General features: G+C 41.4%; 1 protein-coding gene across 3 annotated transcripts; it reads left to right on the forward strand.

Moving 5' to 3' along the window:
- The first annotated feature begins 813 nt into the window (after nucleotides 1-813).
- On the forward strand, nucleotides 814-24,838 carry ENTPD3 (ectonucleoside triphosphate diphosphohydrolase 3). Of its 3 annotated transcripts, none has more exons than XM_071804911.1 (11): nucleotides 814-1,274; nucleotides 1,676-1,738; nucleotides 4,722-4,842; nucleotides 8,754-8,871; nucleotides 12,469-12,619; nucleotides 13,362-13,521; nucleotides 15,612-15,842; nucleotides 16,277-16,549; nucleotides 16,646-16,756; nucleotides 18,353-18,490; nucleotides 21,408-24,838. In XM_071804911.1, the coding sequence occupies exons 3-11, from the start codon at nucleotides 4,723-4,725 to the stop codon at nucleotides 21,639-21,641; spliced, it is 1,536 nt and encodes a 511-aa protein (XP_071661012.1). In that variant the 5' UTR covers nucleotides 814-1,274; nucleotides 1,676-1,738; nucleotide 4,722; the 3' UTR covers nucleotides 21,642-24,838. The 3 variants fall into 3 exon arrangements, with proteins under 3 accessions (XP_071661012.1, XP_065688710.1, XP_065688709.1); XM_065832638.2 differs by having other exon boundaries at nucleotides 815-1,274; nucleotides 1,616-1,738; XM_065832637.2 differs by lacking the exon at nucleotides 1,676-1,738 and having other exon boundaries at nucleotides 819-1,274.
- The last annotated feature ends 226 nt before the right edge of the window (nucleotides 24,839-25,064 follow it).

Consider the following 25,064-nt stretch of genomic DNA (forward strand, 5'->3'; position numbering starts at 1 on the left):
AGAAATAGCTGAACTGATCCACCAGGACCATCATTAAACCAGCTTCAATAACGTGTTGTCATCAAAAAGAGGAAATTACCGCCACTCCCAAAATGAGTAGTCTATGGAAGGATGCTTATAGATGGCTCACAAGGCTGCAGCTGGTTGCTTGTTCTCCTTTCTTTATTTAGAGGCCAAAGATAACGTAATTCATCAAGATCATTATGAGAAAACTAATCAAAGAGGTGCATTTAGTTATTTACAGTATGTGAATCAGCATCCTTTTTTGCCAGGAAAGGCTGGACTGGATGATTCCTGTGATCCCTTTCAACCTGATATTCTATGGTTCTATCCTACAACAATAAGCAAACAGTGGCAAAGTGTCTGAAGTCTCTCACTGTGATTCCAGTGCTCGTGTCTCTGGCAAGCCCATTCCTGCAAGCTGTAGGGTAATCCTTGTCTGTAGCTGATTGCATGGGTCAGACAGGTGATGGGAGCAGGTTTTATGTATGTTTCTTACGTATGTTTTATGTATGTTTTACGTATGTTTCCTATGCATGTTTTATGTATATTTCTTACGTATGTGCTAGCTCCACTGAGCTGTCTAGGTTCGGCAGGAACTCCAGAAACACTGCAAAACAAGTGATGCCAGTACTCTGAAACTTGAATGGAAAGGTAGCTCTGCGACTGGAGGGCTATCCATTTCTGAGGGCTGAGAAAAGCCCTCCTGAGGCGGCACTTTTTTCCTTTTAGAAAAGGCAGGGATATACCATTGCTTCACCCACAGTGTCGCCTCTAAAGACAAAACCCTCTTTCTGTCTCTGCTTTGGGAGGGAAGTGAGGAATATGATTTAGGGACAGCCAGCAACACACTGCTGCACCAGCTGCAGGCAAAGCCCGATCCGTGTTTCCGGAGAGAGCAGAGCAGCTGTTGCTGGAGGGAGGGAGGGAGGAAAAGAGGGAGACGCGGCCGCGTTGCGGGAATTTTTGCAGGCGGGTGGTTGGTCCCAGCACGACCTGCCCCCCCTCACCGCTGGAGCGGCTCCGACAGCGGCCGTGCCTGCGCCGGGCTGACAGCAGGGACTGCACCCCGGGATTCCCTTCCCGAGCACCCCTCGCTGGACACAGCCTCACTCCGCCCCCTAAGGCTCCCCTCCGCATCTCCGGGCGCGGTAACGCTTCAGCTGCATCGACTCGCTGCACATCTCCCTCCTCCGCTTGACCCAAGGGTGCGCCCTCTCCCTCTTCTCCTCAGCCAGGGGGGGAGCGGAGCGGAGCAGCCGCGGCTCACGCAGGTAGGTCCGGCAGGGTGCGGGAGAAAAGCCGCTGAGGGGCCGGGGGCTCCCCGAGGAGGGGGGATGTGCGTCTCTCTGCCCCTCCGCCGCTTTTATTTTGAGGGGAAAACTGTGCTTTCTTGTAAATCACAGTCGTTACGTGAAGCTTTCTCAGCCGGGACAACGATGAGGTGAGGGAAAGCTCCGAGGTTCAGCCGCTAATTTTGGGCTAATGTTCTTGTTTTCACTTAATTTCTCCTCCGAAGGAAGGCCTGTCAAACCTTCTCGCTGGTTTTCTGTGCGGGTTTTAAAATGTGCGGATGGTGGGTTTTGGTGTTCTGAGCTTTTTTTTTTCCCCCTAGCACTTGAAAAACATTCACCCGCAGACCACTTATAAAACAAATGCTAACGTGTTTGTACAGCTTCAGTTATAGTGTGAAAGAAGATATTTATGGTGCTTGCCTACCAGCACTCTGAACAAGCAGGTCAGTACCTAAAATAAGTGAGTTTGGTGTTCCAGGTGATTTGGGAAAAGGAATTTCAACATATAGTACGCACTGTCATTCATGCATGTGCATTTAACTTAGTTAAACTCAAAATGTTGGTGGCATGAAGAAGTTTAGTCCATTTTCCTCTGCAGACAGGAATTCCCTTTGCTTGAAGTAAGGTGTAGAAAGTGGTCCTTCCAATATGCTCATGTGGCCCAGTGTACTTAATTTGGTGTGGAAAAATATGTATTTATGCTGTTTCTTGCTTCAGGATGATGGAATGCAACTGCTTTTTGCCAACGAGTGTGCAATGTTTAAACTGTGGAGTGAATGAACTCCTCTCGTATCTCTAGAGATTTCAGTGAATACTATTGCCTGGTATGTGTGCAAGGCTTAGATGAGTATAACTGATTTATGTGGAATCTTGCAGCATCTTGCACAGATCAGATAGTGAAGATGTCAACTGCGTGATGACTTCAAGCAGGCGTGGAGTGTAAGGTGACCTTCTGACACAGAGGCTGTTGCTTAAATCGGGATTTACAGATCATTCTGTGATAAAAATGTCCTGATTGCCAATGGGAGAAGATAGTATGAGGAATGTCTTAAGAGATGCCCCCTTACCTAATATGCTCCCCGTTAAAAAATATTTTTGAAAAGAAAAATCATCTCTGATGAAGACAAATCCCAGTAGCAGAGAAGCACAGGAGAAATCCAGCAAACCAAGATTTCAATTTCTCCTTTACAAACGGATGCTGCAGAAAATATTTGGGCAGTCATCATGGGTGTTCTCTTAAGTGTTAATAGTATGGTTATTGCTTTGCTATTCAATAATGCTTTAGTATCTCAAAGAGTCATTTTCCCTGAGTGTCCTTTTCTTTGGTAATTACTTATTTTTTCCAGCACTGAACACCAGTGCTTTGGTCCAGGAGTGACTGGTATATATTTGGTTGTGAGCAGACAGTTCTCTTTCAGCTACTTTACAATTATAGGTAACTCAATGTACAGCTGAAAGCTGAAGAAAAATATTTTTTCTCCCTCTAAAGATAAATATTTTACTCAGATGGTTATTCATAAATGTATTGTTGAAATCTGCTGTCTCTCTCCAAAAATGAATTGATCTCTATAAGTGCTTGTAATTAGTATGCCCTGACATCACCTGCAGGTTACAGTGAGAAATCATCTTGGGTGTTAATATATTTTCTAATAGTAAAAATAAGATTTCATTCTGTCATTTATGCATTGCATACATGACATTTGAATGCCTCAGGATAGTAAAGCAATGGACAGCAGTAAATAAATTATCAATATAGCTGGTAATTTTCTCTTAAAACTGACTGATGATTAAGATAACAAAGCTATTACCAAGACAAGAAAATAAAGTATCGGAAGAGTAGATTGGCAGTAAACAAGGAGGCCATATGGATTTAGAAAAGGGGGTGAATAAGTGTGAAAAGTGACATTCTGGAAGTGAGATGTGTCAGGCTGAAATAAAGAGTTTCCAACAGCCAGTCTGAGGTAGATTCCACAACATAAATCAGAAGACCAAGACAGAAAGCAGCATCAGTGGGCAAAGCTCAGAGTGAAGCTAGTCCCAGAAAAAACCCACATAACTTTTGAATGTGATTGTTAGTTCATGGGTACACAGGCTGAAGAATCTGTAGGGTTTAGAAAGTGGAAACTATGTGAAGAAGCATTTCTTCTGCCTTGTCCTTCAGCCCACTGGCTCTGGTTGGAGCTGAGGAGAAGACCATGTGTTGCAGGTATAATGAGGCTGAGCCAGTCTGCTGTGGCCATGGACTGTAGACCACCTTTTAGCTCCTGTTCTCAGCATGGATTGGCACTGGTGATTACTGAAACAGCAGGGCAGCCCTGAAGAGCCACCATCAGTGTGGAAGAATTAGGAGATGGGAGTCAGGATAGGTCATGCAAGGCTAACATGATATTTCTATGCCAAAATAACTGGTTTTTGAAAATAAGAAAGGCAGGAAAGTTCTCCTTTTTGTGTTCCGCTGACACTTCTAAGCTTGCCATCTCCCACCAGCCACTTCTTTCCTCCTCAACCCCTGTGGAGCACAAGATTTTTTGGCATGTGGATTGTAAGTACTTGGAGGTATTCATGGGCCTTTTGGAGCAAAGAGTTGTCTGGCCAGGGACATGCAAAGATAGACGATGAACAGAAATTAGAGGAAACCTAAACAACATTTGGATTCTAGAAAACCTTTCTAGAGGATATGAACATATAAACAGCCTTATTGTCAGTATGCATGTTTCATGTCTCCTTTGGGTTTGTCTAACATAACTACATGTTAGATTTAGTAACTTTTAATCACAAGATCTGTGAGTTAAACTGTGGATTTTATATTTTATGTAGAGTGCAGAGGGATAATAATAGGCTCTGCATTAGCATGCACACATGCACACAAACATACCTCCTGAACATATCGGTACTTGGGTCATGATTGCTTTAATGTTCTTAAAACCCGCTTTGTTTCTTGCTGAAGAAGCCTGTATCTATTTTAGACACTGACCTTGCATCTCTGGCAGAAGCACCCAACTGTACTTAGCAGACACTATCACTGTGTCTACATGGCTGTGTTTGTGTCTGTGTTCTATGCGTACATGGGATGGTTGAATGTGGACTAGCCTCAGCCTGCCCATTGCTCTCATTTCCCGAGTCAATGGGAGACGGCGCCCATGCATCTACATGTAGGCACCGTGGGAAATGAGCAGACTAGCACCTGAGGGTGAAATGGGGCATTTATTAACATGACAATGTAGACACACCCCTTCTAGACAATAAAAAGTTAATGGGAGCAAAACACCAGGTAGTGCTTGAGAACACGGAATTTTCATGTAGTGTAATCTAGTCGATGAAATGAGTTTTTATGAGGAGTTTCATCAGATTCAGGGCTTCAGGCCTTAAGGCAGAGTCACTGAATCCTTTCACCTTCCTTAAGTGTTTCCCTTTTTGTTGTTTCAGGATGCTCACCAGAGCCCCAAGTGTCATTGCCCAAGTGTTCCTGCTTCTAAGCATAGTTCTTGTCATTGCTATTGCAGTGATTCAGATAAACCAGCAACAGATCCTCTCCCCAGGGCTTAAGGTAAGTCTTGAAATACGTAAGAAAGGAGAACGATATTTTGAACTGATATTTAATAACGTTCCTTTCTAAACTGATTTTTATGGGGTGATTCAAAGGAGTCTACAGCCTTTGTCGAGAGAAAACTGAAGCTGAGAGAAAAACAATTAGTCAAGATCACAAAGTCAGTGGCAAAGCAGGAAAAGTATTCCTTGATTACCTGTCTGTGACGTCTATCACACAATGTCTTCTCCAAGACTGAAAGGCCAAATGAGGAGAAAATGCCAATGTTTTGGGTTTTTTTTTTACTTTTGCCAGAGATTGGGAGTAATTTTAAAATGATTTTGAAATGAGAAATACCTGGAGTTTAAATTCTGTTACAGCTAGGAAGTTTATGCTGAAATCTTTGCAAACTGCTCCTGTGTATCAAAAGCATTTGGGTTTAAGTGTGCACTTTATGATTCACCACATGTTGGGACTTGCCGAACATTAACAGAAGCAAAGTAGCTTCATGAGGAGGTGCAGAACAACTGGAAAGACAAACTGAAATATTCTGGAATTTAGACTTTGCTTCATGCTTCTGGAGTATGTGTGCAGATCCTTCAATGACAGATGTACACAGCTGAGGACAAAGCTGTAGAAATTAGCCTTTTAGAGTAGCTGTGCAGTCTGGCATTTTGAGTTCTCTGTTCTTTCTTTTTTCCACGATAGCTACAAGCATAAAGCTTGTCAGATCTTTCTTTGAAGTTCTTTCTACCTTTCCCTCTGCCTGTGTATTTAACTGGATAGTTCACACACTGATAGCAATAGGTAATGTCTCATTACACTTCACAGGATTATGAACACCTTTGGCTTTGTCTGAATCATTTGTTGGTGTATGAGTCAGAAAATGGGATAAAACTGTATTGTGATACCAGTTTTATGTGTTTGTGTGGTGTGGCAGGGTGTGTGTGCTGGGATCTTGCATGGAGACATAGTAACTCAGGTTTACTCCCTGTTGTGCCCAAAATCTTTCTTGGCAGCAGCCTTACATCCTGACAGTTTTCATGTAAGGCAAGACTAGACTGACCTTTAGGCTGAAGCCACTATCTAAAAGACAGCCTACACATCACTTGTACTTTTCATTAATTCAGTTTCACACTCAGAAGGACAACATTGTCTACTTTGCTTTTTGAGCAAACATCAGATCCACCTTGACCATCTGGAGCTGGTTTAGGTGGGAAGATCTGCTTCCTGAACCACAAAAGCTTCATGGCTGGCTCTGCAGGAAGACTGATGGTTCCTCTGCTATAATAGGTGTTTTGGCTTTGCATTTCTTTTTGGACTGTAAGCCTGCCAGTGCAGAAAATCCCAGTTGACATGGAGGAACATGTGTTTGATTCCTGAGATGATGAGTAGTCCTCAGTAAATTATTAACATTAGGAAAAAGGAGCAGAGGGAGCACCTTGGTATGCCAGTGTGAAACCCTCCGGTACTTAACCGATATGATGTAGCCTGGAAATGGCAGTGTCCTGAAGTTAGCCGTTGATTAAAATTAAATATGTCAATAACATGATGAAAGCAGACTTAATCTTTGTAAATGGTCTTGTTCTTCTTCTTCTGATTCTTCTCTGTGAAACCAAAACAGCTACTGAATGATAACTAGAGTTCGTGTTATCTGTGGCATAATAGCACACTGACAGCATCCAGGTTCATTCTTTTGTGGCACAAGAGAGAAATTACCTGCTACATCATTGATGTTTTGATGTGTTGTTGCAAAATTAAATATTATTGTTTGTTGGTGGTTGGCTTATCTGAAGATTCAGCCAGTAATTTGTGAAGGAAGGACCTGCCCATGTGCACGAGGCAGAGGCACTGAAAGAGCTCCTGACTCATTGGAATGCACCACGAAGTCAGAGGAGCGATGAAGAAAGAAAGTGCAAACATCTTTAGTGACATAGTTTATGAAGAAGTACAGAATTGGAAACAATGCTAGCTCTGAATGTAATGGGCCTTCGTACCAATCAAAAAAATTTGTCTACCCATGTTTTGTGAACCCTAAAGCAAAAAAACCCTCTCTCTATCATGTGTCGCAGTTTAACCCCAGCTAGTAATCAAAATTGCTTGCTCAATTCCCCCATGCCCAAGTAGGGGAGTGAATTGAAAGGGAAGGGAGAAATTAATGGATAAAACCAGTTTAATAAAACCAGTTTAGTAAAATAACAAAATAATACTAATATACTACTAATAATAATATATATATAAAATAAAAAGTAAAATCAGTGATAACCAATGCAATTCTTCACGAACTGCATCCATGCTGAGCAGCCAGTGCTGGGAAGAGAGCACCCTGATCCCGAACAGCCAATCCTGGGGAGTGAGAACGAACAGGGCAGAAAGGCCCAGAGGCCAACTGCAAAACAGCAGAACAGCAAAAGGCAAAACTAAAGGAACTGCCAGTTCAGCTCCGTTCCGGTTGAGTTCCATTTGGAACGGGTCTCCCCAAGCCAGAAAACCCAACTCCCATTAAATGTGAAGCACGATGCTAATGTTGTGGAATATTCTCATTGATCAGCCTGGATGTCACCCAAGGTCTGTCCCACTCCCGAGTGTCTTTGCTAAAGTACTGATTTGAATGGAACCTGATGGCATAGTGGTTTGATGGTATATGTGGAGCCTTTCACCTTCTAGTTGATCACAGTAAATATCATCTGGATAAATATAAATGAAATTTTAATTATCTAACAGTCCTCTAGGAAACAGACTAGACTGGCATTGCTGGTAGTTCTTTGGGGGCCAGGAGTTTGTAGGATTACAGTGGACGCAGTGAAGTAATGAGGTGTGGAAGCTGGATGGTTTTGCCATCTGCAGCAGTGATCTTTTGGTCAGAGTTGAGGCTCCCCAGGGAGTCAGGGGGATGAAATTTATCAGCCTGCTGCAGGGGCTCTTACTGCTTTGCAGCCAGATGGAGGCTCTCATTTTTCAGTATTGTCAGGCTCCTGCGCATCTGTTTCTATTAAAAGAAAAAAGTTAACAGAGAAATGAACCCTACACAGTACGATTCCTACCAATTAGATGACTTTGGAAGGGGGGAGCAGCAAAACATACTTCCAGGGATCACAAAGAGGATAAGCAATATTGCAGTTTTCTTCCCTTCATGTAGTTTACCTTTTCAGTTGCTACAGTTTTCTGCTGCCATAAAAGGTGGGAAAGGGGAAAAGGCTGGTCTGGTGAGCAGTGTAGCGGGATGGAGAAACCTGTGCTTTAATCCCACAGAGAGTCCAAGTGACCTAGGGCAAGTCACTTAAATATTTCTCATTTATTTAATAAATAAACACTGGGTAATAGTGATTCTCTTTCCCTCTTTGTTGTCTTACATGCCCACACAGCCTGTTTACAGTGGCAAACTCTCAGGTGGACTGGCTGAACCACTCAAAGGGAGAGGTTTAAGGGGCAATTAGTAAAGAACCAGACTTGTTACATCATTCTCACTGTGGACTATTATGTACTTTGCCTGTTTGCTTGTGGCTTTATGGATCCCTTGTGCATCCTTGAATCTAAAGCCTGTGCTTAGCTATCAAGCCCTTCAGTGTCTAGAAAGTGTAGTGGGGATAATGGGAAACGAACTTGCTGCAAAATCAAGTCCTAACATGGTGTTATCTATGTGTCAGCATGGGTTTTGAACCTGATGCTGAAAGGAGATGGGCATTCTCCATCCCCACTGAATTCATTATTGAAGATACATAGTGTGTTCTTCGTTTTTCAACCAGATTCATTCTGTGCTTGACTGTTGGATTCATGCCTAAGTGCCTAACACTATAATTAATCTCTCTTGTAAATATACCGTGCATATATTTTCTGAAGGGTTTGATAGTGCAAAGAAGTACAGCTGCATATGGGCTTTAAAGCTGTCACTGTTTGTTTCTTGATCTAATGTACTATTTTTTTCTCCCCAGTACGGAATAGTCCTTGATGCTGGATCCTCTCGGACTACAGTCTATGTTTATGAATGGCCAGCAGAAAAAGAAAATGACACGGGAGTAGTAAGCCAGACTTTCAAGTGCAATGTGAAAGGTGAGATCAAATGGAAGTTGCTTATTTCTTTCTAGCCTCCAAGAAGTGGTTATCTGGAAGCCTATACTGTTGGGTTTTTTTCTGCTGTGTTCCCTTTTAAGTGCTGGGGAGCAAGAACTGTAAAGACTTTGTCTATATCTGTCAGTATGAGTCCTCCTGCTGCTGATACAGCAGGGTGCTCTAATCTGCGACAGAGAGAGGAAATTGTAGCTAAACTTGGTTTACTCCATTTTAGTTTGTGATCGGTGCAAACAGAGTTTGATCTAAAAACTATCCGTCCCTATAAATGTTTAGTCCTTTTGCCCTGAAATAATTTATTTTAAAAGGGAAGTATAAGATATATTTTTAAATAGCTTGGAATAAAAAGTCTTTGAGAAGAATGGGGACCTAGCCCTTGTCAGATGTTAGCCATTAATTTTGATGGAGGCAAAAATGGGTGTCAGCTGTGCTATGAGAGTTTGACAAATTAGTTTTATTTTCCAGAAATCTTAGTGATGCTTTAAAAAATTCTCTGCTGATTCAATCAGGTTTCCTAGAGAAACAAGACTTATACGGCTCATCTGTAATTGTTCTCCAGTTACTTGGAAGGAGTCAACCAAGGGCAAATGATGAAAGTCATGTAGAAGGTGACCAGGAAGAGCTTCTCCATATTACAGAACTAGGAAGCATCTAATAAAATTACCAAGTAAAACAGCTAAATTGCAGAACTGTTTCTGACAGGATGGCGTAGTTGTATCAAATAGGCAGGTCTGACCTTTGGCTCAGGAAAACTTGTAGCTGTGCATCGCTAGAAAGTGTCCCATGACAACCACTACTGGCTACCTGCCTTGTCTTTTGTCTGAGGTTTTGCATGGATCTCCTCTCAGAGGGAGGCTGCTAGACTGGACTGGCTTTTGCTCACACTCCAATATGGTTAAGTATGTGCTCTAATAGCTTGTCATGGATTCCTTCATAAGAGCTTTTGAATCTCTTAATTAACTTCAGTGACATTTGACTAAGCTTTCAAAGATACCAAAATTCTACACATTTTATGAAGACAGGTGGCCAGGCCAGAGAGAGAAATCCACATTATTAAACAGTAGCTAGTCTATATGGGATTTCTGCGGGAAGCCAAACTTTCTAAATTCTGCTTCTCTGAGTTAAATGAGCTTTAGATTACCCTCTGAGATACTTACTTCAGCAGTACTGCTTTGTTTAGTGTACTGGTTTGGGTTTGCAAGTTAGGTAAGAGGAAAGGGTGGGGCAACTCAGGAAGTCTCAGTGCAGATTTGTTGACCTCTGATAATAACTGGCATTCAAGGAGAATTTTTCCCTTCTCTCTCAGTCATGATCATGCAAAATTCTGCCTCTCTCTTTGTGTCTGGAAATAGATGCTGGAGATGTAGCTGTAGAAGTCCATGAGCTATTAGGAGATGAGTAGAAGGCAACAGTATCTTAACAGCACCAACATCTCTGTCTTCAGTGTTAAATACGTGTGTGGACATTCTTAGCAATTCTAGAACAAGGAAAGGAACACAAGTGTAACATGCACAGAAGTAATGGACTGTTGTGTGTCTGATCGTGTGTCCTTACAGGCTGCAGGACTGGCGGCCAGCTTGCTAAGGTAGGGGGTATACTCTGCTGGCTCCTGTCTTGACTTGTTAGGAATGTTGCCTTTAGAAATTCTGGTGTGAGAAAATTACACAGAGAAACCGCATTATTCTTCTCCTCTAAAAATGACAGAGGAGTACTCTGTGAATTTGTTTTAATGAGTTTAGATTTTGTTTTGCTTCCAAGAAGAACAAAAAATGGCAAAACAGAGGAGTCCAAATCGCTGTGACCTGTTCAGGTCCAGAGAGGCTTTAACCATCATCAACCAAAGTACTCCTCATCCTCCAGTGTACAAAATCACCAGGGTTCACTGCTCCAGTCTTGGGTGACTCTGCAGTGGGGGTGACAGAGGGCTCATGGGAGAGGTCCCCAACTAAGCTGTGGGAGGCAGTGGTGAACCTATCTGTCAGTGTTTCTTTTGCGAGGTGTAACCATAGCCTGAAGCACTTAAGTTGGGGCATTATTCTGAGCATACTGAGATGCAGACTTTCACATACCTATGGAAACTGAAAGTCAAATGATCAACTACTCTAAGTTCTGTGGTGGTTGTATGATTTCATTTTGGCCTCTATTAAGTACTTCTGCCCCTGTGTGTAGGAGCCAGCCCCAAGTCAAAACCCTTTATATACAGTGCAATTAATCTGTCCTGGTCAGGCTCTAACCATTCGCAAAGGAGGCAGTTGTCTAAAAATGGTCACTACCTTGTGACCTTCTATGTCTGAACACTGGGAGATGGAGGTTGTTGCCACCGAGGAAGTGTGAGGCAACAGCAGTGGCTAAGGTTGTAAACCAGCAGATGCTGCTCTGTTTTCCTCCGGTGACAGCTTTCCTTCCAACTTCAGGGCAGCCTGTGCTAGACTGAAGTCTTTTAGAAAGTCTTATTCCAAACCAGGGCTGTGAACATCTAATGATGACATGGTAATGTTTATGTTTAAGTTCATACTGTGGAAGGAGCAGTGGAGTCTTCAAAGTCTGACATGTTGTTTCTTCTGTTTTTATCAATGCAACGTGGCTGAACAAACAGTTTCTCATTTTAACTCTGTAAAAGCCACCTTTTGCCTAGTTTGGGATCAGGTTGTGAGAGAGATGGCTCTTACAGAAGAACTAGATGGAGTTCTAGCAGAGTTGTTCTCTCTGGGGCAGTGGCTTAGTGGGAAAGCCTGGATTTCTCCCTGTGCAACTTCCTCAGCTAGGGAATTTTACTAAGGAATGTTTTTATTCACACCCAGGTTGAGCCTGAACATGTTGAGGTCCTGCTGGTCCTTGGAGTGTTGAGCAAGGGAGGAAAGACTTTGATGTTAATTGTTCAAACAGTTATGCCTTATGCAGCGTGGTGTAAGTCTTGTTCCTGTTATTTGAAGGCTTTGAAAATTTGGAAAGCTGTGAAATATTTAGTACTTCATGCACCAGTCTAGACATGGACCTCTGTGACTTAAAGAGCCATTTCTGTGCATCTTGAAATTTCACCAGCAATTCATTGCAGAAGCTTCTTTATTTTATTTTCAGTTGAGAGCAGTGAGCTGTGGACATGCCATGGTGTCCACAACAGTTGTGGCAAAACAGACTAGGAAATCTTAGTCTTAGGTTGTGGAAAGGGGGATTTTCTATACTTTAGCAGATCAGAGAATTTTTACATCCATCAGACATTTTATTTTCTACAGCAGCTGCCATGAGTAAACCTCTTTTTTTTTTTTCTCATGGATATGGCACTGCTGTCATTGTGTAGTTATATTGTTATACTGTATATCTAGGTATGGTACTGTAGGTTTATGTGTATACACACAGAAATACAGGTGAGTAGTTTGCAAGTATCTTCTCTGTCTTGCACAGCTGAGACAGTCACTACATTGTTTATTGCTTAAGCACTCATAGTTTTCAACCATCCTATCCTTGTCTGCAGTTACACGAGGGAAGGGGGAAGTCTCTTTGTCTTAATATCTCTTTGCTAATTGGGCTAATTTGTAGTTGGTAAAGCAGAATGAAATCAATCTACTTGTTCTCTTGTAGGCCCTGGTATATCCAGCTATGACAGTAACCCTGGAGCTCTTGCCAAACCCTTTGATGACTGTCTGAATAAAGTCAAGGAGAGAATACCAGCTCATTTGCATAAAAACACTTCTGTTTATCTGGGGGCTACAGCTGGCATGAGACTACTGAGGTATGGCAGAAACTTGAACTCCTCTGTATGCATACTAGCATAGCAGTCTGTGGAAACAGACTGTGAAAAATGTACTGGACGCATTTTTATCCATTGGAAACTGTTCATCTCAAAAGGAAATGGAGCCCAGCCAATTTAATTTAATTAACTTTTTTGATAGGGAAAGTGGGGCTGTATAAAAATCCTCTGTTATGCCATATTGAAAAGAACTGCTTGTTTTACTCTGGAGAAGACAAGAGTTTAATTTTCTTATCCATATCTGTCTTAAAATTCAGTGTTAAACAGATAACGTTTGTGCATATCTGTGGGCAGCAAAGGCAGATTACAGCTAGACACTGCAGTTTTCTGAGTGTGAATGTGGTGTAATGTGGCTTTTGGGGTCTGTCTGTGGCTTTGGCCCTGGCACGAAGTGGATTTTTATGTTTGTTCAGTGGCTAAACAGAGTGGGAGGAAAGGCTTCAGGACTGTTTCAGCCAGCAGTTGTCATATAAGCACTCAGTTCACTAAGAAGAAACGCATATATAAAGATCGAAGTTTGTACATAGTGTGGGAGTTGCTTGCTGAAACAATGCTGGATATTGGCTGTTTTCTAACAAAAACTCCCACTTTAGGAAAATAAAATCTATTTTTTGCTAGGTGATTGTAGGAATGTTTCAATTTTCTTGAATTGCTAGTCAGTGAACAATAAACATGAAATTGCTATTCCATACGCTCAGTGTCTCATGTTTTGTGAATTGCTTAGGTTGCAAAATGAAACGGCAGCCAATGAAGTCTTTGCAAGCATTCAAAACTACTTCAGAGAACAACCTTTTGAATTTAGGGGTGCACAAATCATAACTGGGCCAGAGGAAGGGGTGTATGGATGGATAACAGCCAACTATTTAATGGGCAATTTCTTAGAGGTGTGTGGAAAAAAACTGCATGCTTTTCTTTTCACTTTTTCTTTCTTACAAAAGAGAAGTTTGAGGGGACATATCTGTTAAAATGTTGTAGCTGTAACTTCCATTTTGCACTGAAATATGGAACAGGGTCTTTTTGTGGCAGTAATAGAACAAAGCAAATGCAAATCAAAGAGTAAGATCTTAGAAGAATGTGATATGGCAAAGGTAAAATTGTTGACCCATAAAACAGGGCACTTCCCTACATGACATTGCATGCCTTACCTAGAAACAGAAGTTGTATTACTCTTAAGTGGTTTGCTATGTTAAGTGTGACAGGTGTTGATTATCTCCACAGTGGTGCCAATTAAAAATGTTTTCTTCTGCTTTTCTGTGACTTGCTCAGGTGGTTGCTGTCCCTGCAGCTCTACTGGTGAAGGATCTGCTCAGCTTAGGGGTCTCCAAATTGTTTGGCAGTGTTGGCTCACTTGTCTTAAGCAGACAAGACTGTCTGAAACAGTGAAAGTGGTTAAACTGATGCAGCCAAATATGCCTCAGCTGAGCCAGAAATCACTCACATACAGTTCATTCCAATACTGCTGAAAAGCTGCAGGCTATGAGCAGTGGGCTGTGGTACAACTGTCATGTCTTGTGCAGACAAAGTGACACCAAAATAAAGATACTTATGCTGTCCTTGAACTCAGAATGTTCTGTGTTGGACAGGAGCCTCATAGCAAAGAGGGAATCAAATGTGTTGCAAGATGTCTTTTTATATGTAGATACCCAGTATAATTTAATTGCCAGTAAAAGCTGTAGCAAGATGATCATCAACTGCTCATTTGCATTCATGGCAGCTCTGTGCTGCCCTTAGCATTAATTGCTGTTCTTCCAGAGAGCCTCACTAGGTTGGAAGAAATTTCAGCCAACCCCCTGAGTATTGTTAGCTGTCCTGGTTGAATGGTTCCTGTTAAGTCATGGCAATTAATAAGCAGGAATTAGCTGCTGGCGATGTGAGTGATAGCTCATGGTGAATGTGGTGTTGGCTCTCACAAAGTTAAGAAAAAAAACAGTATTTGGATTACATGTTCTGGAAGAGTTTTTCTCACTGTGTGCATTTCATGTCACAAAAATGATGTCATGGTGTCAGTCTTCTACTACGTGAATTTTAGTAATCTAAATATCAAATTCCATATGGCAGATTAGTAAGGACTACTGAAGGGACCACAAGATGCTGTAAGGTGAGTTTAGTACAGAGAGTTGTGTGAAGACCTGTATGTGGAATATCACTAGTAGGAGAGAGAATTTTTCACCCTTCTTGTGGCAATGGGCTAAGAGTCCAATTCTGCTGGGGCTGTTAATGGGAATCTTTCTCGTAGAATTTTCTTGTGCAAATATTTGCCAGCCCATAAAGTTTCTTTTCCCTTCTTGTCTATACATTCATATAATCACACTCAGTAAATAATACTACAGTAAATATTGAGATAGATAATAATTAAAAAATCTACATTCTGCACTGTGACTGCGTAGATCAAACACAGAATTTGGAGGATGTTTGGGGTAATATGGAAGAATGGCAGCTGAATGGATCAGATTGGAGTGTCAGCGAAGGAAATGGGGTCCTGGTTCTTTTGACTTTGATGGATCTTTCATTCGACTTTTCTGTCTTTTTCACTCTATTTTCACTTGCTTTTTCTGTGTCATCTCTTAATATTCTATTCTTTTAATAATTCTTCTTGCCTTGAAACAAGCAAATCTTCATATTGTTTCCACCCAGGTTTGTTCAAGATCTCACACGTACCTGGACTTCAATTCCCTGCATTCTAGTACAGATATTGATCTGGCTAGTCCTGTGCTTTGATCATTGTGCTGCCCTCTGAGTTGAAAGCTACACTGCATTCCTTTTACCATCTTTCAAGATAATTTCACTTTGTGAAAGTTCATCCCTCTTATGTAAAAAACATTTGCATGTTTTCCTCAGAGCTGAGATTTTTTGGAAAGGGTGCAGGACAAAGAGGGGGGATAAATGTCAAAATGCTAAGTAATGAGTAGAAAAGCTTGAAGGGAGAACAAGCAGATGATATTTCTAATTAGCCTTGTTTTATTTTTACATGTAGAGAAACCTTTGGAGGACATGGGTCCATCCGTTCAGAAAAGAGACTATGGGTGCACTGGATCTTGGAGGAGCTTCCACTCAAATTTCATTTATCCCAGAGGACTTTCACGAGAACTTCAATAGCACCTTGCAAGTGAAGTTGTACGGTTACCACTACAATGTCTACACTCACAGCTTCCAGTGCTACGGGAGAGATGAAGCTGAGAAAAGGCTTTTAGCTTTGCTGCTCCAGGTCTGTTTAAGACCCTTTGCTGTGCTGCTTTTGCAAGTTTTCAGTAATTGTCTGAGCAGGTTCTTAGGCTTGTCTTTGCTTCCCTTTGGTAGAGATGGGAGACCTCAGTAAGAGGCGTTTTGTGCTTAGTTGTGGACAAGCACACTTAGATTTCATACAAAGATCTTCATACTTGTTGAAAATTGGTGAGAGTTTTGTACAATTTGAAAAAAGGCCCAACTAGTTCTATGTTTTGCTGATCTTGCCGATTATTTTTGTGAGAAAGAAGTTACATTACAATAATCAGCAATGTTGTACCGATCAGCCATGACAGAGAACAAAAATACATGCATATGTGGTTTAAAAAGATTCCCATAGTTAATGTCAAATTCAGTCTTTCTTGCTTTTGAGTAGCATTCATTGTGTGGGGTTGTTTTCTCTTTTTTTCTCCCCAGAGGTCAAACACCAGTTCCAGTGTGGATAATCCATGTTACCCTCAGAATTATAATACTTCGTTAACAATGAAGTACTTCTCCAGCAGCCTTTGTACACAGTCTCTGAGACCAGCAAATTATCACCCAAACCAGCTTGTGAACTTCCGTGGAACAGGAGACCCAGGTCTGTGCCAGGAGGTGGTTTCTTTGTTGTTTAACTTTACTGCTTGCACAGACAGAGAAGAGTGTCCATTTAATGGAATCCATCAGCCAAAAGTTAAAGGGAATTTTGTGGTAGGTTTACAAACACAACATTTTTTTTGAGCTTGCTTGCTTTTGATTTCTGTAGTTCTGAAAGTAACAGGCCTGTCATCTACTCCTTTTCTATAGGCTTTCTCAGGATTCTACTATACAATTAATGCTTTGAACTTATCCGGGCACTTTTCCCTAGCTGACTTCAATTCAAGTATGTGGTTTTTCTGTTCACAGAGCTGGGCACAGGTAAGTGGGTTGTTTGTGATTGTGGTGTAGGTTTTTTGGGGGTGTTTGTGTGTGGTGTTTGCTTTTTTTTTCCCCCCTCTTTTTTCCTCCTTCCTTTGCATCTGTAAAAGGGAGATATAAAAAGAATACGGATTGGACAAGTATTCAGAACTTTTTGGAAGGTCTGTATCACAGTATCACAGTATGTTACTTCAACATTTGTTTTCTCACTGTGCTTCAAAGCATGTAGTGTTTCCAGCATGCTTAAAACTTGGGCTAGTTTTGGAAATTTAATTTCCTGTGATTCTAAGATGAGTTTCCAGCTTATATTGAAATGTGGCCAAGCAATGTGTGCATTTTCTTCTTTTTATCTTTGAGCTTTGTACCACTGGGATGCCACAAATATAGTAAGGGATGTTGCGACTGAATGTATGTGGGTGTAAATTTATGCATTCCAGGGCATTAGAGATTACCCTGATGGAAGTTTTTACAAGGCTGATAGAATAGGTCAGTTTAAATTTCAAAACAAAAATCTGATAGACTGACATTCATTAACAACACACTTCAGTCACACGTTGTCAGCATTATCACTGTATATATTAAAGCAGTTAGTACTTATCAGTTGTATCCTACATTATCTGTGAGTGCATAGTAGCACAGAGCTGATGCACTGTAGTTGAAGTTGATAAGGTGGGATTAGCATTGCTGTCTGAAGAATCTTTAATTGTGGGAGGCAAATGGATTTTTTTTTTTCATTACTGTCCTCACAGAGCTCATCTGAAGGAAAAGTATGGTCTCATATTTTTTACTATTGCTTATGTTATGAAAGGCAAGTAAAGAAAATTGTCCCTAACTGGTAATCTTTTCAGAACAGCTTTCACCCAGCAGTTCTTAATTTTCCAGCTTGATTGATCTGTCTGTATGTGTATTCTGTGATATTCAGGTCCTAATCTTCTTCTAAGCCTTCTTGGAAGGTCACAATTGACATCCAAAGAGCAGTCTTGTGATATAACATGTTCTATGCAACTTCCAGGTATCTTTATTTAATAAAGGTTTAACTCTCTGTTTTTCCAGTCCTGCAATATTCTTTATGCGCTGTTCTGATCTCAGCTCTCTAAGTGTGAACCTGGAATAAATTGACAGACCTATTTTAAGTTTGCAGGAAGGCACCTCAGAGCATCAAACCGGCTCCCTGTTTGCATTCATTTTGTTGCTAATATTTCCCATTGTAATGTGCCATTGTCACTTGATAGCTGACTGCCACAAGCAAAGTTGACTCTGTCTGTGATCCCATTTAAGACACTTGAGGCTGTGGTTTACTACCACATTTTTAACTATGCTGTAAAGATGACATGGCAAATTTAGCAACCATAACATTCTCAATCTCTTATGTGCAGTTTTATGTGTATTTTCATTTTGTTTACCACATAAGCTGTATCACTGTCAGGGTATTTCTTTTTCTAAATCTCCATATCTCGTTGTCCACAACTTTACTTGATGTGTCTGAAAAAATGCTAATAAATTCTATTTAGCATCCAAAGTATTCTCTAGTTATAAAAACCAAAAGCATTTGATTTTCATGATTTATATGTTTTTAAAAAAATCTTTTGTTTTCAGCTCCAGTTTATGCTGCCTAAATTTGAAGAAATATATGCTAGATCCTACTGTTTTTCAGCCAATTTCATTTACTACTTGCTTGTACATGGTTACAACTTTGATGCCAAAACTTGGCCACAGATACATTTTCAAAAGGAGGTGAGTAATAATAATTTCCTCTTACTGTTATTTTAATCCAAAGAAGTTTAGAAGGGGACAGAAGATGCAGCAGCCTACAAAAATAAAATGGTCGTTAACAGCCTTTGTAAATGATTGTCAAATGTTTGGTGTAAGACAAAGCCACTTTTCAAGCCTCAGTAGCCATTTCAGCCTGGTTCCAGGGCTTGCAGCATTACCTGGAGAAGTTGCCTAGATTATTTTAAAGAGCTTTAAGAACGGATCAAATAATTGTGTTTTAAACCTTGCCCTAGTGTGTTGAAGTATTGGCTTGCTCTAGGCAGTGATCTGCCTGAAACACCTCACCAGTCACGGCCAGTTTGAGCTGACCCTGCTGAGCTGGACAGGAGAACTCATGCTTCTCTGTCTGCTGGCAGAGCCTTGAAGGAACCGGCAGAGCTGGTTTGTTGTCACTGAGCGGTGATGAAGCAACTAGGGCAGTTTTCATCCGCAGCTGGCACATCCATCTGTGCCGTAAACTGGTTCTGTGGAATAAGAATACATATTCGTGGAGTATTGGCTTTCAGCTGCCAGAGAGAGAAGGCTTACAACAGTTTGTGTCATAGCTGCACTTCTCTCTTCCCTGACCTCAATTTGTCTCCTAAACAGCTGAGCACTTGCAACAAACTTCCATTCTAAACCTACTGCTAAGAAATATTTGCTTCCAAATCAGAAGACATGGCCACTATCTAAGCTTGACTGTTACATCAGGAAGTGTGGTCCCCACAGTGCTCTGTGACTCCATCCTTTCCTCTCTGCCACTGTACACAGCCTTATTCCAAAACTTTGTCCCAGACCATCTCTTAATCTTCCTACAGTTTGGAAATACTTCAATCACTTGTGTGCAAAACCAACAGAAGACTAGGTTCTAGGTCTTCATGCGGTATTCATCAATGCAGGGGATGCTGGTGAGCTGTGAATGAGAAATCATGAGCAATGTTTTCTGAACAGTCATACTCTATTACTGGCGCACTAGGGAATCAAATAGGATATTCTTGCCTTATTTTGTCCTCTGGTGGACAACCATTAGCAGCTGTGGAGAAGTGCGCAGAGTTTAGCCCTTCTACTGGGAAATCAGCATAGAGTTTACTTTGGGATCTCAATCTGGACCTGGTGAGGGTGGATTTGTCTTGGTGTTTACATATATCTTGTATTGTCCCCAGCACACAGGAGCAGCCAAAGGCAGCATTTTTCTGTATTTAGCCAAGACTATAAAAATACTGAGCAAAATGAAACCCCAAAAGGCATATTAGAAATTAACAATTTTGTTGCCTAGAACTTGCATTATGGTAATTATAAAACTTCTAAAAGAAAGACCACATTCTCTTAATTCTGCCCCTCAAAAAAGATCTAATGTAACTGATCAGGTCAGCTACCCCAGAGAGAACAGAACAGTTGCTTCCAAAAGTGGAGGGTAGTTTCTTTGGCCTATGCTAGAATTGCATTTCCTTTTAAGTAGTGAACACAACCAGTGAAAAGCACCTTAAACCAGGGCTAAGATCTGGTTAAAATCTAGACCTAGATGATTTGTTAAAAGTTCTAAGCCTCATGATAAGAGTTTATTTCCCCTCTCTTAGGATATACACAACTATAAACAAGACAAAATATTGTAGGCCCTTATGGTCTCCTACAACCAGTAGCTGACTGCTTACGACTGTTTATTAAAGACATTAAATCATTTATTAAAGTTCATCCCTCAACTTCATCCAGAAACAACCAAAGAGATTTGGTTTCCCAAACTTGCTTTCCTGATTTAAGCAAACTACTGATGGACAGCCATTCAGGCAAACTCATCTCTGTAGCAGCAGAGTGGGATGACCTGTAATAAAGATGGAAAGCCAAAGAAGATTGGGAGAGCTGGTTGGTTGTAGAATGCCATTTCAGCTTTGTCTGCTCTGTAGTATACCCTAGAAATACCTGGAGTGATTTGGAAGTGGTGCAGGCCCTTCAAAAAATAGGCCTATGCTAGAGTGTAAATCAAATAGGTATCTTGTAGCTGGCCCTCTAGACTAGCCCTTGTTTAAGTTCCACTGACTTCTCTTGAAATGCCCCCTTCCCTTATTTTTTGACTCTGTTTAACAATAGATCTTTTACAGTTGATGTGTAGGAGGCAGAGATGTGTATTTATATGTATTATATAAATAGGCAAACCATTATTCGAGCCTGGGGATGTGAGAGGAGGACAAGGGACACTGTCTTCTTCCTTTGATCCTGTGCTTATCAAGTGGCAGGATGTTGATTAAATGAAAAAGGCAGTGGAAAATTGATAAACTGCTCAAGTTAGAAGCTGGAAAAGACAGCAAAGCAGGAGGACTGTGGAGCAAATACAAATGTACCCCCTTTGCTTTTGTTTCAGCTGTTGCTAAGTAATTTTCCACTTCTGCTTATTTTTAAAATGGAAGAGTCTACTGCTGGTTCATTTGCAGGCACAAAACCAACCATGGAACAAATAAAATAAGAGTTCCTGCTTTGGCGACTTTACCCTCACCTCCTCTTTCTTTGTGTTGATGGGACTCTTTGTGGGCTTTTTTGTTTGCTTGAACTAAACAACATCCTAGAATTTGGCTAAGATAACAGGCTAGTTCTAGGAATTAGCACAATAGTGCTGATTTTTTTTTTTAAAGTGTTTCTTGCGCAGAAAATCCCATAACTAACTGTCTGCATATGTGCCACACAACCTTGTATCCATCCATCCAATACCTGTGTCTCACTTCTTTACCCAGTGGCCAATTTTATTAGCATCCTCTGGAACTACAGAAAAAAGGGTAATTTAAAATGGTTCTGTATCTTCTTTGTGTATACTCCACCTAAGTTGCCAGCACCAGCAGCTGAACTTTTAGAACCTCTTTTATTTGACTGAAAAATCCATGCGAATAGGACTGTTCTGTCTTTATTTCAGGTTGGTAACAGCAGTATAGCATGGTCACTCGGTTACATGTTAAGCCTCACGAACATGATTCCAGCAGAGGGCAAGCTGATTCGGTTACCTCTGAAACCTTCTTTGTTTGCTGGGCTCCTCATCTTCCTCACAGCTACAGCATTGATCTGTCTTCTCTTCCTTGTTTACCTGTGTATTGTATCACGTAGTCGGAAGAACATCAGTCATGTTGAACATGTGTTTATTCCAGAATGAATGAACTTGCTGAAGACAAAACATTTTATAGTGCTATTAAGTCAGACTTTATTTCTGAAAAAATGGTGAAATAAAGACAAGCAAAAAGACTTGAGGACCAGAAGTGTTAACAGAGAAGAAGAGACACAAAGGAATCTGTGATACCATGAACTGGAGTGCTTTTGAAGTATTTTGGCAACTGTTTCTGTAAAATTGTTTTGTCCAGTGTGCAGCAGAGAAAACATGCGCACATACGTCACTTTGCTTGATAAGGAATTAATAGCCTTTTCCTGCCAGGTACATGCTAATTTTTTGTTCGTTAACTCTGTGCTAACTGGTAAGCTCAAGTGGTGATGGATTTGATCATGATGGCAGTTGTTTAATACAAAATTAAACAAGAAGTCAGTAGGAATTGTGGGAGGCAGGAATATGGCAGTTGTTCTTGTGTGTAGTGCTGACACTAAAAGCCCCAAATAATCTAATTTCTGAAACTGGAACAAGCACTGGGTAATGATAAGAACTGAAAGGAACAGCTGGGATAGAATTGTTTTTATTGCTGTTCCAAACAGATTGATCTGCCCCACATAAATGTATAATAAACTGCCAACACCTTTCCGGACCTTCAAACCTGTCTTAAAACTGAGCTATATCTTTTGGTACTGTGGAGATGTCAGAGTGCCTTTGCTGTAGGTAGATTTGCTTTGAAAGTGGGACAAAAGTCTTTCACACTTCAGTAACTGAACCTAAATTTAAATGTCTCAAAGTTATCTCCAGGAGCCACTAGGCTTTTCAGTGTCCTTTTCTCTTAACTTTCACAGAAATACTTTTTGTAGGTTCTCATACTGAAACACTGACCTGTATTCCCCACGTGTTGTTGATCTCAGACAATCACAGTCAGTACTGAGTTATCATGTACATATTAATTCAACTGTCTGTATAGTCTCACACCTGGGATCTTCTGAAGCATTAACATGTTCAACCCTTCATTCAAGGCCAAGGGGAACAGGAGCCAGTCTGCAGGCCAGCAGAACACCCTTTCTGTAGTGGGTTTGGGAGCACATTGCTGGAGCTGCAGTCACGGCTGTAGTGCCTTGATCAAACTTTCCGCTGTCCTGGCCTCAGTGTTCCCTCACCGGTGCTGGGATCTGCCTAGCAGATGCTTCTGTCAAACACATTAATTCCAGAGCTTTCCTTGAAGTCCTGGTGCCTTCATGCTCCAAAGAGCTGACTTCTTGAAAGCCCAGACATTCTTCACCAAACCTCTCCTTCCCTTAAATCATAGGATTCCAATTTTACCCACTGCTCGAGTTCTTAATGGTCAGTGCCCCTTTTACCTGCCTGTCTTTTGTATAGCTTTTGTCTTCTTCAGATGGCTTCTAAAATAGCCTTTGAAAAAGCCTTCTGCCACATCATCTGCCATCTCTTCCTTTTTTATGGTTTCTGTTAATTCCTCTTAGTATTGCTGTAAGGTGATCTGTGAAGCTGCAAGTGGAATACATCTGAAGGGCTTCAGAGCTAGCAGAAAGAAGGGATTGTTGTACTCAGGATCTGCAAGAGGAGAAAAGAGCATCTCTGCTTCACCTTCCTCCTCACTTTCTACCATGTCCTTTCACCCAGATTCAGTACCTACATGGAGCTCCGTATTTCCCCTAATGCCCGACTAATAGCTGCTGCCAATCACTTTAATACATTCCTGCTTTTCCATCTTATCAGGATTGCTCCCCTCTGTGTGTAGTTTCCCTTGCTTGCGTATTTCGTATCTGGAGTGATGGTTACTCGTTTCATGCACAGCGGTTTTCAGAGTGAGGACATGAAAACTACAAGACAGGTTCCCATATTCTGCCTCTGCGAACGAGCCAAAGCCTGTGAGGCTGCCCAAGTCATGGTTTCCACACAGGTGTGTTGCATGCAAGAGAACTACTTGTTGATGTGTACACTCAAAATTTAAGTGGATTATGAATTCTGATAGGCACATAATGTGTTTTCTATCCCAACTTCATCTATTCCCCGTATTGACTAGGTTGTGAGACAGGAGAACAGTGGCCAGTATTTTTACCTATTAATATTTTCAATATTTGTATTTTGTTTCTATTATCACCTTCTTACTTTCAGGTTTGCTTGTGGGGTCGGGGTTTTGTTTTCTTTTGTTTTTCACAGGCTGATAGATGTTTTGAAAGGAACTAAATCTCTTTTTAAATGGAAATAAAAAATAAAGTGTTATTATTTTTTTCCAAGAGGATCAGCAGTGAGGGCTTTCTCCCTTCTTTATTGACATAACACTATGTCCTGTCAGTCTCATGAGAGTAGCAGGACTTAAAATGAGGCTGAGAATGTATTACAAGATGATGGAGTGCTCTGTGGCACCCAAGTTACAACTGAGAAATCATAAAACTTACTTCAGAATGCATGGATGTTACAGAGACTGGCGTGTGATAAAAGCTCTTATTGTGTGATGGATCTGGAACTGCAGTTAAAAAGAAGACAGTTGGATGAGAGTATTAAAACGTTGCCACATTTCTGTGGAAAATGGTATTCCAGAACATTTGCTTTCCTTGTTTGCGAACGGCAGGGCCATTCAGACGTGGTTTTGCACAAGTGGAACATGCTTGGAAGTTAGTCTCCTTAGACTTGGCAGCTAAAGAACAAGTAAATGTGTTCAAAAATCGTTCGGACTTCCAGATGTCCTTGGATAGAGCCAGTATCTGATCAAAGAATGATTTACCTCTGTAAATAACCTCCTGTTTTGCTGTTAAGTAGTCCCCTCTTTTGCCTACGTATATAATCTCACTCCTATTATCACCAGGATACCCATCTGGCAGTTTCAGCTGGGAAAGCAGGAACTCCTGAGCTCCCAGCCAGGCAGCTCCACCTCCCTCCCTTACAGCTTCTCTCAGGCTGGCACCGTGGCTGCCTTTCCATGGTACAGGAATTAACACAGTTGGGACATGCAGCCAGCTGGGCTGCGCTTGCTGCAGCAGTTGCCTGTGGAGGGGAGGTGATGGGGATGGCAATGGCTTCTGTGACTCCAGCTCTGTCCTCCCCCAGGTACCAGTCAGAACCAGTTCAGGGGTGCAGGTTGTTCAGTCAGCTGGAACTGGTCTCTGGGAGAGCCAGTGTAGTAGAGTGGCACTGAGGAACGTACCAACTATGGGCGATTTCTCTTTTTGTGCTCTGTACTGTCTGCTTATGAGGATTAAAATAAAATTGTGAAATGCTAAGCCAAGTATACTTCTTTTTTATTATTTGCCCAATGCCTGTATTTTCACCCTGGCAGACAAGTTACTGGTACCAGTGTACCAGGAGCTCAGTGCAGTGCTGAACTGCTCGGCCCGTGGCTCTCCGCTGTTCTCGCACCGAACCGCTCTCCATGGGGAGCCGGGCCGGAGCACCCAGGCTGTCCTGACCCTCACGCCGAGCTCGGGGGTAACCGCAGCTCCCTCATTC

Source organism: Patagioenas fasciata, chromosome 2 (genome assembly GCF_037038585.1).
Source record: "Patagioenas fasciata isolate bPatFas1 chromosome 2, bPatFas1.hap1, whole genome shotgun sequence".
NCBI lineage: Eukaryota > Metazoa > Chordata > Aves > Columbiformes > Columbidae > Patagioenas > Patagioenas fasciata.

What these genes read in the sequence shown, in the direction of transcription:
- ENTPD3 (XM_071804911.1), top strand. Translation starts at nt 4,723, where the DNA reads ATGCTCACCAGAGCCCCAAGTGTCATTGCCCAAGTGTTCCTGCTTCTA. An exon ending in TTTCAAGTGCAATGTGAAAG is followed by an intron (nt 8,872 to 12,468) that starts GTGAGATCAAAT and finishes GTTCTCTTGTAG; the next exon opens with GCCCTGGTATATCCAGCTAT. An exon ending in AGATACATTTTCAAAAGGAG is followed by an intron (nt 18,491 to 21,407) that starts GTGAGTAATAAT and finishes TCTTTATTTCAG; the next exon opens with GTTGGTAACAGCAGTATAGC.